Here is a 16,995-nt window from a genome sequence, read left to right as displayed (position 1 = left end):
TCCCTGCTGGGGTAGGTTGTTCTAGAAATAAACCAAGATGTTTTGTGTATGGAAGTTGCCCCCTGTGTGTAGGCAGTTAATGGCTCTGTCCTCATTCTAAGCAGGAACCAGAGGGTCAGAGCTGAAGGCAAACACTGGCGTGTGCAGTAGAAAGACCTCTATCTCAGGGTTCTTAACCTTCACTGCCTTAGACTCACCTGGCAAATATTTAAAAACAACAATAACAACAATCAATCAATCAATCAATGCCGACCCTACCCTCACAAATTCTAATTCTGTTGGTCCAAGGTGGAGCCTGGGCATGACTATTTTTAAAGCACTCCCTAGTACTCTAATACTAAGTGCTTTCGATTCATAATTTCAATTATCCCAATCCTTCCAACAATCTTAGAAAGTATTCTCATTTTAAGGATGAGGACCTGAGGCTCCATGGTTAAGTAACATCTGAAGGTCACATGGCTGGCAAATGAGGAATCAGACTTAATTCAGAGCCTGAATTCTTAACCCCCCATGCCACTTAGCACTATTTTATGTACCTCACATGGTCTTTGTGAGGTCTAAGCACTGCAAATAAAGTGCTTAGTTCAGGACCTGCAACTTATTGACAATTCAAGGTTGGGTAATGACAAGTATCATTACCTCCTATTACCAAAACAGAGAATTCTTCCCAATTTCTCTTCTATCCAATTCCATTTCAGGTAAATATTCACTCTTTTGTGGAACTCCGGCTTTTTTTAACGATGAAAGCATACATACTTACCCTCCAAATGCACCACAGACAGTCATTGTAACAACCTAGGGGACGCTTTGCCAGGGTTTGTCATGTCCAGGGAAGAAAGGGGAAGAGAGAGGACAGGAGCTGCAGATACTTGTGGAGAGCATGGTGATGAAACCTGTCTGGAATGATGCCCCAAGGGGCGAGCCTCAGCTCATAGCTCTTTGGTACACAGTATTGAATAAAGACACACTGCATGAAAGTAATTTGCTGAGGAGAGGGTAAGCAGAGAAAGGGACTAATGAGGGTGTCAGACATAGACTGGGGAGCAGTTATACCAGATGGGTCACATATTCGTTAGGAACCTCGTCCTACTGGTTTCCTGTCTTCACTGAGATGGACACAGAAGTCAACCCAAGAGGAAAATGTGCACTTGCTGAAGAGCAGTAGGCTCAGTTCCTAGAATGTGGGCTCTGGGGTCAGATGGAGGCTCCAGCTGGCCTAGGTGCAAGGAGAACTAGGCTAGGATACAGGTGCTGAGTGAGTGGTGCCCCCTCAGAGGGAGAGCCCTGGCCTCTACCACGAATCCCCTCACAACTAGGTGTTTGAAATGGTGATTTTACCCAGCTTACTTAGGTAAACATCTTAAATTTTGTCCCTCCAGTGACTGGATTTGCAAAATAGAGTGAACAAGCACCACCTTAAATTATTAATAGAAATAAATAGGGCATAAAATTGTTCAATAAGAGGTGGGAAAAGTTTTGACCAAAAATTCTGCCTTGAAGGGAATGCTGGCATTTCCTCTCAATTAACAACCATAACTTCTGGTAGGAAGAAATGGAGAAGGAACAAGGAGGCCTACTAGAGGAAGGCAAAGGTCAAGGCAATTTGTGGCTAAAAGAGAACAATCTCTGAGATTCAACCTCTGAGTTTTCAAAGGTTTGCCCATATGCACGAATTACAAGGGTATAAGGTGCACATTTACAAAGTTGCAAGTTTACAGTCACTTCCAAATGAAGCTTTGGATCTTCAATTCACTTGAAACTTACTCAACACTCTACATATGACCTCTTGAATTTGTCTTCTACTGTTTTTTTGTTGTTGCTGTTTTGTTTTCCTTTGTGGTGGGGAAGGGAGGACAAGGCCTCACTCTGTCACCCACGCTGCAATGCAGTGGTACAATCATGGCTCATTGCAGCCTGGACCTCCTGGAATCAAGCGATCCATCCTTACACCTCGGCCTCCCATAGCTGGGACTTCTTGTATTTTCTGTAGACACCCGGTTTTCGTCACGTTGTCTAGGCTGGTCTCGAACTCCTGGGCTCAAGGCATCCTCCCGCCTCAGCCTCCCAAAGTGCTGGGATTGCAGGTGTGAGCCACTGCACCCCGCCTTCTACTATTTTTAAACTTGCAATATTTCTTTTTAACATGTCTTATACCCTCAAGTAAGCTCTTCAAGGGAAATGGCTTTATCATGTGCCTGCCCCCCGTCCCCCATTCCTCACTGTGAAGCTCACAATGCTGTGTTAATCTACTGAATCTTTGACTCTTCCACTCTTTTGGAATGCCCCTGGGATATGCGTTCTGTAAATGGACACTCAACATGTTTATAGTGAAAATCTAATGGCTGAGAGCCCAGCCACTGTAAACACATTATTTCTACTTTTGCAGGTCTGCACTCTAATGACAAAAGATTGCTTAAATTTAGAGAAGAAAACGCGTGGATTTCTTCTACAGTGTTATAAGTATTTAAACCAGCAACGGAAAATTCTTGGAATTTTATGCTGCATCACGATGCGCGGCCCTGGGTGATCTAGCCTCCCAGTTCTTCGTGCAAAGCTCAATACCAGCTTTTAACCACCACCATACCACCATACCCAACCTGTACCCCAAGCACTGGCACTTGAAGCCGAGTTGTGGTCGTACATCACCGTCCACACTCCCAGGCTGTAAACCAAATGCAAACTCGGGGCTTCTCCGTGGGACAGGCCTACAAGGAGAGGAGAGGTGCCTCGTGAGGAGCAATCCCAGTAAGCAGTCAGAGACCCCTTCCCCAGACTTCCCCTTCCAAGGGCAACCCGAAATAGCAGAAGCGCATTTCTAGTGGGCACAGCCGCATGCCCACGAGACAGGCACATGTTGACTGGGGGAATTCGGTACAAGGAAGCGAGGACACAGAGCACGTAGGGTGCTGAGGGTCCCTCTCGCGGCCAAAATATGTGTGCCAGTGAGTGTGTGCGCGTGTGAGATCTGCTCCAGAAACCGTGGCCGCGGACTGGCGCGGCCCCCTGGGCGAAGCACAAGCAGGAGGCTTTGTTCCCTGAATGTGAATGCGAGAGCCGAGCTGGGCGCAAAGACGGCGGCGTTCCGCGGCGGCAAACCGTCGTCTCCGCCGCGGCTCGGGCAGCGCGCGAAACTCTCAGATTCCCCGGCCCGGGCCGCCGGCTACGCCAGCGGCGCGCAGCGAGGACAACCTGGCTGTCTCGCGAGCAGCGCCCGGAGAGGCCGCGCCGCGGGCCCCGCCGCGTCCCCCAGCCAGCGCGGGCGGCCCCACGCGCCCGCCACTCGGCAGCGCAGCCAGCGCCACATTCCATTTAAAAATAACACCCACGTGCGCTGGTAAACAAGCGCGCGCGGCTACCGAGGCCGCGCGCTCGGGCCCAGCGTGTGCGGCGCGCGCGCCCGCCCTCCTCCCGCACGTGTCGGCCGGCGCCGCTCAGTCCCCGCCCCCTCGGCTGGTCGCGTCCCGCCCAAGAGCCCCCAGCCCAGCCGCCCCAGGCCCTAGTGCCCCCTACCCCGCCAGGCGCACCCAGTCGAGTGCGCTGCAACTTTCCGCCCCCGACGCCTCCTTGTCGCCGGCGGCCGCAGGGTCCCAGGTCGGCTCCCTTCCTCCCGTCCGCTGTCTTCTCGCGTCCCCCCTTGAGCCCTCCCACCGCCAGCGCGCGAAGGATTGGTTTCTAGTGCGCCCTCTCCCTTTTTCCCTCTCCTCTCTCTCCTTCCTTAGAATTTTACTCGATTGTTTATTATTTGCTGGGGGGCGGGGGCGGGGGGCGGAGAGGGGCGTCTGGGGCCTGGAGACTGGTAGCCGCGGCCAGTAAGCACGCGGCGTGCCTTGACGAGTAAGCCGCGCAGCGAATGGCGACGCGGCGGAGAGCTCCGGGGTCACGCGCGTGTGGAGACGATGACATCATCTGTTTGTACGCGTCGAACTAGCTTGGTGCAGGGGCGGGGCCGCGCGTCACTTGAGTGACGGGCGCTGCGCAAAGCCCGGAGCCCGGAGGCGGCGGGGCGGGCTGGCTCCTGTGTACGCTGGGCTGGACCTTTTTGTGTATGGGGTCGTTGAGGAGCCCGCTTCTAGACTCTGAGCTATCTCTGGTGACTTACAAGGATTTTTAAAAAAAAGATATTTATGAACTAGTGTCTAGACTTTTGGTGTGCATGTCGCGTGTAGTGCATTCGTAGAGTACAAATAAACGATTTGGGGCACGGATCGTAGAAAAAGGACTTGTGCAGATGTTTTTTGTTTAACCTAAAGGATACGTATTTTTTCAAAAGTCAAAAATGCACACGTAGCGGTTTTGTGGTCATTTACAAATTAGATTAAAATTATTTCCCCTTCTCAATTGTTCGGAATCTGCTCTTGAATGTAGGACAGGGGTAAATTTGCATTTCTTCGGAGTTAGTTACACCTCTCCCCCGTTTGCCATGAAACACATGAAAAGTGAAACACGACTGTGGTCCACCGTCCGAGGCGAGAGATTCAGTGCAAACCTTTTGGTGCCTGATCGAATCTGTGAGCATCAGCTTATCGAAGTTGTGCAGGCGCCAACATCTTCGCCGTTCAGTATTTCCACGCCGCGGTAAACCTTGCCATCCACGCCCAGCATCTCACCTCGGGTGTTACCTAGTGTCGGGTTCTAACAGGGAACCGGACACCGGGGCTGGCCCAGAGCCCGGCGGGCGGACGCGCAGGTCGGGGACCCTGGTACCAAGCGCCCTGCCCGGAGTCGGGGAGGCCACGCCGCTGCGCTCCTTGGAGCGTCGGAGGCTGTCGCTCCTGCAGCTCCCGCTTCTCTTTCCCCTCCCTCCCGCTTTGTTGTCGTTGGGGCTCTCGGGAGGGAGGAGGAGCCCAGCGGGGACAGCAGCGGGAGCCCGCCGAATCCCGGCTCACGGCGCGCGCCCGGACACCCACGCCCGCAGCCCCGCGGAGCTGGCCCGCGCAGGCGCGCGCGAGCTCACACACGCGCACTCACACACGCACGCCCGCCGCGCGCCCAGCCCGCCGCCCAGCCCTCCCCCTGGGCGGGGACCCGCCCGCCCGCCCGCCGTCAGCTTAGGTTGAGGCGCCCTGCGTGTGTCTATAACTTTGTGCTGCTGCTGCGGCCGCCCTGCTCGTGGAAGGGAGGAGGAGGAATGTGGAAGGCGGCGGCGCGCGAGCTGACAGGCGGTTCCTCGGGCGGGCTGCGGCGACGGCCCGAGCGCTCCTCCTTCGCCGAGGTTGCGCGCCCCCTCCTCGCCGTGCCCCGGGCCCGCGCGGGATCGTGCGTCGTCCCGCCGCGTCCCTGAAGGGAAGGAAGCGAGGTAGGCGCCGGAGCCGTGCAGCGGGCGGCCGCCTTCCCGGTGACTCCGGATCTGCTTCCGAGCTGGGCCGGGCGCTTCCCTTTCCCCTCCCCGAGCCGCGGTGTGCGCGCCCCCCTTCTCGCCCGCTAGTGTTTTTAAAGGACTCAAGGGAAGGGGGAAACTGTCAAGATGGCAGCAGCGGGAGCAAGGAGGTGATGAACATGCTGGTCCGGGTTTTCTAGCAGCCCGGGAGACTTGGCGCTTCCCGACCTGTTGGAAGATTTATGTTCCGACTCGCTCCCTCCCCCGGATCCCGACTGGGAAGGGGGCGGAGGGGACGACGTCCGCGAGAATGCAAACCACACAAAATCCCGAAGTGGCCGTCCCTGCCGGGCTCGACCCTCTGCGAACGCCCGCCGGGCTGCTCCTTCCCCTTCTTTCCGTGTTTCCTTTATTTTTTGGAAGTGACAAGGGCCCATCTGCGCCCAGACCCCCGTTCGCCCTCCGGCCCGCGGACGAAGAGAGGAGAGGGAGCTGCCCGCGCAGTCCCCGGGCTCGGGCCATTCGACCGGGTTAGGGGTGACGGGGGGTCGCGGAGGCGGCTGGGCCGGGAAAGGGGAGAAGAGCCGAAGACAGCACAGACTTGAGCGGCGGCGCCGCGGGAGACACTAGAGTGGGCCCGAGCGAAACATAAACAAACGCACGCACGCCCGAGCTCGGGCTCTGACCGCCGCTCGGCTGCGCCAGCTCCGGCCGCTGCCCGCTTTAAAGGCGCGGCCGCCCCTCCCCCGGGCGCCCCTCCCCCTTCTCCCCGCCCCGCCGCCTAGCCCGGGAGGGACCTGCGGCTGGGCGGCGGGGGGAGGGGGCTGCCCCGCGCGAGGCCGTCGATTCGCTCGCGGCTCCCCCGCGGCCTGGCCAGGGGGCGGTGTCTGCTGCGCCAGGTTCGCTGGCCGCACGTCTCCAGGTCCGCCTGTTCCTGGGAGGCGGGCGCGGCAAGGCTGGGAGGTAGTGGCGGCGGGCGAGGACTCGCCGAGGACTGCGCTCCGGCCCGGGATAACCAACTCTCCTTCTCTCTCCTCTGGTGCTTCCCCAGGCGGCGGCGGCGGCGCCCGGGAGCCGGAGCCTTCGCGGCGCCCACGTCCCTCCCCCGCCGCACCCCGCCCCGGCGCGAGAGGAGAGCGCAAGAGCCCCAGCCGCGGGCGGGCGGCGAAGATGGCAGAGGCACCGGCCTCCCCGGCCCCGCTCTCTCCGCTGGAAGTGGAGCTGGACCCGGAGTTCGAGCCCCAGAGCCGTCCGCGCTCCTGTACGTGGCCCCTGCAAAGGCCGGAGCTCCAAGCGAGCCCTGCTAAGCCCTCGGGGGAGACGGCCGCCGACTCCATGATCCCCGAGGAGGAGGACGATGAAGACGACGAGGACGGCGGGGGACGGGCCGGCTCGGCCATGGCGATCGGCGGCGGCGGGAGCGGCACGCTGGGCTCCGGGCTGCTGCTTGAGGACTCGGCCCGGGTGCTGGCACCCGGAGGGCAAGACCCCGGGTCTGGGCCAGCCACCGCGGCGGGCGCTCTGAGCGGGGGTACACAGGCGCTGCTGCAGCCTCAGCAGCCGCTGCCGCCGCCGCAGCCGGGGGCGGCTGGGGGCTCCGGGCAGCCGAGGAAATGCTCGTCGCGGCGGAACGCCTGGGGAAACCTGTCCTACGCGGACCTGATCACCCGCGCCATCGAAAGCTCCCCGGACAAACGGCTCACTCTGTCCCAGATCTACGAGTGGATGGTGCGTTGCGTGCCCTACTTCAAGGATAAGGGCGACAGCAACAGCTCTGCCGGCTGGAAGGTGCGTACCCACCCCGGGCTGGCGGCAGGACCCGCCGGGCCTCCTGCGCAGCGCGAGACGCGCCCTCGGATTCGTCGGAGCGCGCCTGCGGGCTCCAGGGCAAGGGGTTGGCAGGGGGAGCCTTCACTGTGAGGCTTTGGGTGTTCTCTTTGACTCCTGTAGTAGGGGCACCTGGGGACGGCCCGGAGGGGGGAAGGAGGCTCCCAGAGGCCTAGGGCATGGCCAGGTGAGGAGAGGGGGCAGGGGACGCCGGCGAGGGAAGGGCGAACGGACAGGAGTACATTTGCTGGATTCTCAGGACAGCGCCGAGAAGGTAGGTCTGCAGCCAACTTTGGAGTAGAGTTTACCGTAGTGGGGGTCTGATGCGGGCGCTGTAGGTGGAGTGAGAGGTGTGTGTGGGGGGGTGTTTGGGACGCAGTGTCCAGAGGAGGGGTTGGATGTGTGGTTTCCAGTCTGTCGCAGGAGCATGTTGTGTCGTCACTAGCTGAATGAGAACCTTCGGGTCCAAGTTTCAGCTTGTGGGTGTTAACTCCTACAGGCACATCGATCCCATTAGAAAAAGTAGTGGTTGCAAACCTCTTCCTGGACGGCTTCCTTTCCTTGCCTGTATTGATACCTTTCCTTCTCAGAGATGTCGCTCCAGTAAATCTGCTTCTTACTAGCTGCTTCTGAAATGTTCTGGGGCCTCGAACCGGCCGATCTGGCCACCTCAATCCAGACTGGCTGCACCATCTGCTCCCGCCGAGGCCTGGACTCTGGCACTGTTTGAGGGAAGGGCTCTGGTGTGGGGACCTGCGCTTCATTCACTCTGGCGATTGGGAGGAGGTTTGGGGGCTTGGCCGGGCCGTAATGGCTTCTACCTGTAAATGAACCCGAAGAGAGACTCTACCGTTCCTTATCCTCTTGGGGCACGGGACACGTGGTAGGGAGAGAGATGTGGAAAGGCCTATGATGTAATGACTTCCTGCTGTTGGGTATCCAAAGAGATTAACTCCTCTGCCCCTGTTGGGCTGCTGATATCCAGTTGCTTTGCTCTTCCTAGGCACCTCCCTGGCCCCTTTCCCCAAGACAGTAATGTGTCAGTACCAGGCCAAAGAGTCCTGTGCAATTGGAGATACACATCTCTTATCAGCTGCTCCTATTTGCAATTTAGCTTAGATTTTTTTTTTTTTTTTAATGTGAAAGTAGTTGCTTCCTCCTTCCCTTTCTTCTTGTTTTCCTGGGTTTCAGGAGATATAAAAATAAGAACAGTTTAATCTTAGTGGAGAATTCAATGGAAGCACTGGAGACGAGCCTGTATATGAAAAAGCTAAAGAACCTAATGTAGAGAATGTTTTATTTTGCCTCTAGAAAACTCGTCCAAAGTTAAATACGGCTTGTATCAGAGAGGCTTTGTATTAGATACTTCAAAAGTAAAACACATGTGCTTTGATATTAATCCACAAATCTGTCTCATTTCTTTTAACAAATGCTAACATTATGAGTCTTATATTTGGTCTAATTTAATTGCTTTATAAAAGAATGCCAGTTGTATGATATGAGAGTTCTTTACAGAAAGGATGAAAGACAATTCCATTTGAAAAGAGCACTAGTGTGACATCTTTTAAAACTGGGTTTCCAAGTGGATGGGAATGGTTAATCTCACTGTATAGTATCAGGAAGGGGTTAGCAGACAGGATCTGAGAACATGGATTTGGGGGTTCGAAATACTTTTCAGATTTCTCTCACTTGAAATTTAGTCTTGCATGTTTGAATTTGGTGAGGAGAATATGTTAGTGAAAAGTTAGTTAACTTTTAACTTAGTTAAAAAGTTAATGTAGGAAGAGGTTTTCATCTTTCCTGTGATTTTTAAGGTTACAAAAATTTAATTTCATAAATAATATTTCTTGTTATTGTGTTTATAGTTAAAGATAATAAGTTTAATGAATTTTATTTTGGGGGGGAAGATTTACATGAGAAAATGGTATTACCAAAAGTAGGCATGAATTGAGATTGGGCTAGTTACATTTTCATATAGTTTGTAGGACTTGCAATACAGATTTTGGGCCTAGTCATAAACTTTATGATTTTATGTCATAACCATTTTTTTGCCTCATGGTTTCTTTTACCCTTCTCAGCTGTCTCATTTTTCTTCAACTAAAATCTTAAAAATACTGTAAATTGAAATTTTCAAGGCTTAATATGCTTAATACAGGGCACACATTTTATGATTCTTTTTACCTTAAAATTTTTTACCAATACATTTCTGAGTGTCACATGGCAACTAATCCTTGACGGCTAAAGGGATATAATTTTGTTAGAGTTTTTATAAGATCTTCAAAAGATGCAGCCATGCAGGAACTTTCAAATCTTTGATGATGGAGAAGGCCCTTTGAAACTGGGGCTGGTTTCATATTCTGATTATGACTAATAGGCAACCTTTTTTTTTGTACTTGTGGTTTAGTGGAAGAAGAGGGAAAAGGGAGAGAGGTCAGGAGCTAATTGTGACCCATTTCCATGTGTCCAAGTTTAGGAGTTGATTCTTGTCGTGATTAGTCATTTTGGAAGCATGCATGTGCATTTAAACCACACTATTTTCATTCTGAGTAATGTAAGAGGATTTTTAACTTCCAAAAATGTGTAGAATTCAGATTAATATCTCCTAGTCATATGTGCATAAAGGGCACGCAGGTCTTTACTTCTTTTGAGGCTATTTGGGCCATTGCATTATGAGACCTTGTAACCAAAATTGTCACCCTAACATCATAACATGAAAGAGTTAGAAAAAGAGGGCTTGGAGATCAGAATCTAAACCAGTGGTTCTCAGCCCTGGTTGCATGTTTGAATTACCTGGGAACTTTTCTGAAAAATACAAATACCTAGAGAATTTGATTTAATTTGGGTTGTGTGTGGCTTAGCATTGAAGGTTTTGTGTTTTGTGGGTTTTTTTTTTTTAAGTTTCTTAGGTGATTCTAACGTATAGTTAGGATGAAGTTTCCTGATCTAGTTCAACCCTCTTATTTTACTGGTGAAGAACCTGATTTTTGGAAAAGCTAATGACTTTCTTAAGATCACACAGCTAGTTAGTAGAGAGGTAATTAGTAGCCACAGTTCTAGAGGTTTTTGTTCTCCATTTTCTTCTTTAAATTGATCTTTTTTTAAAGGTCATTTACTAGGTAATGGATAGTCTTACATAAGTAGAGGTTGCTTTCCTGAAAGGCATATTTGCCTCTCAATCTAAAAACATCTTGCTTATTATTTCAGCATCAAAAGGATGCGCAAATGTAGATTGAGGCTGAGTGAGTGTATCATGTTTGCGTAACTGTCCAGTGCCTGTCAGTAGGGGTACTTAGGAACTATGAAGTGATAAAAGAGGTGAGAAGGATAGCATTTTAACAAAAAGAGGAAGCCCTTGGTTTACTTACATTTGTCAGATACTGTGTCAGGGAGAAGGATGATGGCTATCTCACAGGTTCCCTTACCTCGGGCATTAAAGTAGAAATGAATAATCAGATGTGGTTAAGAGGGGAAAAGGTTACATTTCCTTTAATTCAGATTAAGCTTGCACTGCACCCATAATTGAACAAGTGAATTCTCTCAGTTCCTCTTGTCTTGGGGAGATCTCTAAGGACTCCAAGGCTTACCTGGTAAGGCCCATCTATCACTTATTTCATTATACACACCACACATCTGCTTTTCCCATGGGTCAGGACGTAATCAAATTAGGCAGACTTGAGTTTCTGTAGTGGTTCCCATAATTTCACCAATGTGGGGAATACTGTGTTAACATTTCTGCTGCTGCTGCTGCAGAGGATAGTTCTTCAAGAGTTCAAGTCTTCTTTCATGTAAGAATGTGTATTGTTAAGGCTTCTTGCCAAGATAAAAAGATGAGGGCTGTCCTGTCACATAATGCTTATTTATGTCCTCACTGTTTCTGTTCTTTAGATTAATACATCCAGTTCCTTTTCAACACACTGTATTAGGAAAAATGTTATTTTAACTGCAACTCTGTTTAAATTTTTTTTTAATTTGAAAATGACTAAGTCATAACAATTCCACATTGGCTCATAATTTTGACCTCAGTCACCTTTTGGAGTAACTCACCAAAAGGCCAGTTATGATGGTGTGTGAAGAATCTGTCTGCTTGGCCCGTGTTGCCAATATGTTGTTTTGTAATTTCCTTTGGCAATAGTGTCTTCGTCAGTGATTCTCAACTAATGTACTTCCTCTTTCTACAGCCCCAGTACACTAGAGGGACTGTTTTTCCTCTTTTTCAAAGCTGTGTCATTGACCTCTGAAGTGAAGAAATTGGCCCTTTTAGACTTTGATCTGTGAGTCCCATATAACAGAGACTCTTTAAAAAAGAAGCTAAGTGTGTGTTTTGATGTGTTTATCTCCTTCTTAGAAAATGAAATGAAACTACAGCAGACTTATTTTTGGGAGATTTTAGGAGGGTTCTATTTTAAGAAAATGACACCATACAAGAACATCTTGTAGTTAAACTTTTTAGTACTCTGCTTGTGAATCTTACTTAAAAACTGCAAGATATTTTTATTTGGAAAATTAACGAAGAGGCCTTGTCTCACTAATAAGTCATTTAATTTGGTCTGGCAAAAGTTTACCATCCATTCAGAGATCTTCGTGAAAATGCAAAGATAAGGCTGTTTAGGCTTGAGCCCAGGAGTTCAAGACCAGCCTGGGCACATAGCAAAACCCCGTCTTAATTTTTTTTTTTTTTAAAGACTGTTTAGGCCTGTGCATTCTGGCAGGTTGCCCCACTTACCCAGAGCTGGTGCATCAGATTCCAGATTCCAGATTCCAGATTCCAGATTCCCAGGGCTGGAGAAAATATGGAATTTATTTTGTTTGTATACCCACTTATTTTGCCTGTGGGGACAGACTTGACCCTGTTCTCAACTCCTCATTTTTCTTCTTTTCCTGCATCACAAGTTGAGGGGTCCTGAAAAGCCACTTTACCTTTTTGGTGCTATAAAAGGAGCTGTGGATCATAAATGCAAAGATGAGTTGATATCAGTGGATGTTACAGCTGGTATACAGTAAGTGAATGAAAGATTGGAAAGAGAAAACCCTTTTTACTCATTTGCATCACATCTCATTTCATGTATTCAACAAATGTTTATCAAAGGCATGCTGCCTGCAGAGCATTCTGCCAGGACCTAGGGATGTAGTGGTAGCACAAGGCAGATAAAGTTCCAGTTCGCTCACAGGAGTTCATATTCTGATGGAGGAGACAGAAAATAAGCTATAGCATATCTGTGCTTTGTGAACTTGTCATTGCTGCCTATTCCCGTTGCCTTTTTTTTTTTTTTTTTACATCTGTATTTCTGCTTTCTCTAGTACTCCAACTCTGCTAAGAAGTTGCTGGCAAATGGCAAATTTGATGTCCAACATGGCTTGGAGCTGGCCTTTAACTCTCTGCAGATCATTTTGAGCTTGCTTTGGAGATGCACAGCCACCGTACCATGGTTCCTGTGGATTGGGTCTGTTTGGGAGAAGCTTTGGTTTTCCAAGCTCCACCTGGATTAGATAGAGCATGTTTTGGCCCTGGACTGATCTGGGATCCTCAGTTCTGTCTCCCAGGGCCTGATGTAGATTTGGCCTTCCTCTGGAGTGGATGTGGAGCCTTGATGCCACTGACTCATCTGTATTACTTGTTGCCTAAAACTCAGAATTAAAAGAGATCTTAAAGATCATCTAACTACCTGATTTTGCAGGTGAGAAACATGCTAGGAATATGTGAGTGACTGGGTTCAGGGTTCCACAGCTAGTAGGGGTGGAGTAACGGTGTGTCCAGTCGGTGCAGTGGTTCATGCCTATAATTTTAACACTTTGGGAGGCCAAGGCAGGAGGATTGCCTGAGGCCAGGAGTTTGAGACCAGCCTGGACAACAAAGTTAGACCTTGTCTCTACCAGGGAAGAAAAAAAAAAAATAGGCCAGGTGCGGTGGCTCACACCTATAAACCCAGCACTTTGGGAGGCCCAGGCGGGTGGATCACCTGAGGTCAGGAGTTTGAGAGCAGCCTTACCAACATGGTGAAACCCTGTTTCTACTAAAAATACAAAAAATTAGCTGGGCATGGTAGTGCATGCCTGTAATCTCAGCTACTCGGGAGGCTGAGGCAGGAGAATTGCTTGAACCCAGGAGGTGGAGGTTGCAGTGAGCCAAGATTGTGCTGTTGTACTCCAGCCTGGGCAACAAGAGCGAACTTCCGTCTCCAAAAAAAAAAAAAGTTAGGTCTGTTGTGGTGGTGCATGCCTGTAGTCCCAGCTACTTGAGAGGCTGAGGCAGGAGGATCCCTTAATCCCAGGAGCTTGAGATTGCGGTGAGCATGACTGTACCACTCCACTCCAGCGTGGGTGACAGAGTGAGACCCTCTCTCTCTTTTTTTTTTAAAGTGTGTGTTTGTACCACTGTACTGTAGTGTCTGCTGCCTACCATTGTGGTTTCACAGCTGTTCATCTTAGTGCTGTTTGCCTCAAGTTCTGCAAGCTGATACTTCACTTGCTGTCTTCTGCTGCTTCTCCCCTCTTCTAGGCTGGCTCGCACTGGAGTCACTGTGTTTCTCTTTTTGTGTTCACCATCAGCACTCTCAGCTTACTATGTTAAATGCCTTTTCTCTCAACGCCACCTCACCCTGCCCACCTCATGGCTGCTACCTGTTTATTTTGTCATTTTCCTGTGACTCTTGAATATTTTTAAGCACGTTGTAAGGGTCTTGAAATTAGGGAATGTATCTGCCAGATAAATAAGTGTTTCTAATATCTGGAGCTGCTTTTTGGATCGTATAATCAACCCATATGAATAGCCTTAGTTCTGGGGCTGTGACTTTGAGAGGGGCTGATTTGACTCACGAGTGAGCTGGTGTCATGAGTGGAGTCTTTTGGATACTTGCAGCTCTGAAGGTGGCATCAGCCTTAGACCTCCTAGCATCGATGTTGATGTGATGTGGTGTAAATGTGAGATGATGCTGTGCTATCTGGGGTTTCTTGCAGCGCCTTGTTACCCAGTGCGTAAGTCCCTGAAAACTCTGTAACTGTCCATCGGTACCTACCACAGAAACTGAAGGAAGAGTGATCTTGGGATGACCTTGCATTAAGAGAAAAAGGAAATGAAGTTTGCCTTCTGTATGTAACCTCGCTATTTGCATTATTAACGTGCACGGTCCAGAAAGTCACCATAGAATTGTTTTTCCTCAAGTTTATTTTACCCACTTTTAGGAACAAAGCTGTTATGTAAAACCTTAGTTGTTTGTAATGTTCTGCATTTTGGGGCAGAAGTCCCAAATGTACTTCAAGTTTTCTATCCATGGATTGGGATATAGAAGTCATGTATGAAAGGAGAGGAGATAGCAGGCAGTCTTTGAGATGAGCTATTTCAAGGACCAGTCTGCAGTTCTTCCGAGTTAGAGTTCTGAATATGTGGTTAGGCTAGTGATGATGATAGAACACCCCAGTTCTGACTGCATCATTGCCCGGACAGACCCAGTATCTTTCACCATTTTATTCTTGACCAAACAACGTTCATTTCCCAGTATCTTAGTCTCCCCTAAAGGAAAAAGAACTACGTAGCTGGCATCCATAGAGTACTGTCATGTATCACTCTTGGTAAAACGGAAATATATGATTGGAGTGTGTTTCAAGCCAGGCTTTTCTATAGTTCGCTTGTTCCGCTTTTCACTCCTGATTTTTTGAGGTTTTAATCTTGAAACTTTTTCTCTGCAGTGCCTCAGTTACTACTATGGAATAACATCATAAGCGAAGAGGATAACTTCTCTACTGGGCTGTGGTTCTTCTAGTAATTCTGCTACTCCTGTGTCATTGCCTAGGGTGAGGAGGCCAGGTTCTCTTCTGGAGGCTCACCACACCTTGGTGTCCAGATGTGTCCTAGGACTGCAGTGGAGAGGTGAGCACAGAGTAAGGAAAGCATGTGGCACATGTGTAGGGGGCAAGGCTGCAGCAGAAAGTAAACTCTCCCACAAACAAACAAACAGACAGCATACATCAGCTTCCTTCTGGAGTGAACCTGTAGTAAACCCAACAGAGATGTGTTTGGTAGTTTTCAGTACGTGTTTGAGAATTTGAAAACCACTGGGGGGTGGGGTGGGGTGGAAGAATCCACATCATATTTTCCCTTGTTTGTGTGTCTGTGTGTGTTTTGTTTTTTTTTTTTTTTGAGATGGAGTCTGGCTCTGTTGCCCAGGCTGGAGTGCAGTGGTGCCATCTCGGCTCACTGCAAGCTCCGCCTTCCGGGTTCATGCCATTCTCCTGCCTCAGCCTCCCGAGTAGCTGGGACTACAGGTGCCCGCCACACACCCAGCTAATTTTTTGTATTTTTAGTAGAGACAGGGTTTCACTATGTTAGCCAGGATGGTCTCAATCTCCTGACCTCATGATCCCACCTCTCGGCCTCCCAAAGTGCTGGGATTACAGGCATGAGCCACCGCGCCTGGCTTCCTTGTGTATTTTTATTTTTAATTTTTTATTTGAGACAAGGCCTTGCTCTGTCACCTAGGCTGGAGTGCGGTGGCACAATCATAGCTCTCCACAGCTTCAAACTCCTGTCTCTCTGTGGAGAGCTATGATCCTCCTGCCTCAGCTGCTCTAGTAGCTGGGACTACTAATGAGCGCCACGACACCCAGCTAATTTTATGCTTTTTTTATAGAGATATGAAGTCTCACTTTGTTGCCAGGTTGGTCTCAAACTCCTGGGCTCAAGCGGTCCTCTTACGTTGGCCTCCCAAAGTGCTGGGATTATAAACGCGAGCCCCTGCAACCAGCCTTCCTTGTATTTTAGATGTTTAGTGAAGTTAATTAAGTTAGCCCTTGAAGGTATTGAGGATTTACTTTAAATTCAGAGCCAGCAGAGGGAGTACACAAGTCTTTAAGCTGATCTCAATTATTTTTTTCTCCACACAGCTAAAATAATACCTTGATTATTTTTTAAAGAACTCTGATATATAGTGATTCCATGTAAGTTTATTGTCATCATTAGAAAAGGAACATTTAGGAGAGGGAGTGTGGAGATTAAAAACTTAAAGCAAGTGTTTTAAAGGAAACCTTGGTCTTCTAAGACCTATGATTTACTTCCCACTCCTAGATCATTAAATGAGAGTACTTTTAACTGGAAAAAATATCCTCCCCTGCCTTTCCTCTTTTTGCTACTCAATTCCTGATACTACATATTCGTTTATATCTAAGACCAGATTTTTACAGAGTAGTCAAGTGTCTGGATCGGTGGGATGTTCTGTGTTTTAGTGCTATTTTGATTGGGACTTTTGATATTTTCCAAGGCTTCACAGTTGTTCATGGGTGAGAGAAATGTATGTGTTTACATTTCTCTCAGGTAAGAGAGAAAAGTAAGGTAAAAAGTAAGAACAACATTATTTCCAGTTCAAAAGTGAATAGTCATGGAGCTACAGACTACTAGAACTTTGAACTTTTTGTAATTCTATAATGCTATAATTTGTCACCTCCCACCACTATGCCCCATATTTTGGTGGTGGGGGTTTATTTTTGACATGGCAGTTGGAGTGGGTTGAATAGAGTTCCTCTAAAATTCATGTCTTCCTGGAACTTCAGAATGGTGACCTTATTGGGAAATAGGATCTTTCCTGAATTAGTTAAATTAAAGCAAAGTCATATCAGCTTAGGGTGGGTCCTAAATCCGGTGACTGGTGTGTATAAGAAGAGGAGAAAATACGTAGAAACCCAAATAAGGCCGTGGAAAGTTGGAGACAAATATTAGAGTGATGCAATTATAAGCCAAAGAACACCAAGGATTGCCAGGAGCCGCCAGAAGCTGGAAGGGGCACGAAAAGATCCTCCCCTAGTGCCTTCCCAGGGAGCATGGCTTTGCCAACACCTTGATTTTGGACTTCTAGCCTCCAGAA

At 49.2% G+C, this 16,995-nt stretch overlaps 2 protein-coding genes across 28 annotated transcripts in view; one reads left to right on the top strand and one right to left on the bottom strand.

Moving 5' to 3' along the window:
* The window catches only part of SNX3 (sorting nexin 3), a 1,122,685-nt gene that overhangs the window by 326,940 nt on the left and 778,750 nt on the right, over positions 1 to 16,995 (bottom strand). The window lies entirely within an intron of this gene.
* The window catches only part of FOXO3 (forkhead box O3), a 125,640-nt gene continuing 113,714 nt past the window's right edge, over positions 5,070 to 16,995 (top strand). Inside the window, exons 1-2 of the mRNA XM_050789135.1 lie at positions 5,070 to 5,296; positions 6,369 to 7,105. Coding sequence (XP_050645092.1) covers positions 6,488 to 7,105 — 618 coding nt within the window. The 5' untranslated portion in view covers positions 5,070 to 5,296; positions 6,369 to 6,487. The remainder of the gene's footprint in view (positions 5,297 to 6,368; positions 7,106 to 16,995) is intronic.

The sequence above is a fragment of the Macaca thibetana genome, chromosome 4, assembly GCF_024542745.1.
Source record: "Macaca thibetana thibetana isolate TM-01 chromosome 4, ASM2454274v1, whole genome shotgun sequence".
Lineage (NCBI taxonomy): Eukaryota > Metazoa > Chordata > Mammalia > Primates > Cercopithecidae > Macaca > Macaca thibetana.
The sequence above is the reverse complement of the archived record's forward strand: the minus strand, read 5'-3'. Positions and strand labels throughout refer to the sequence as shown.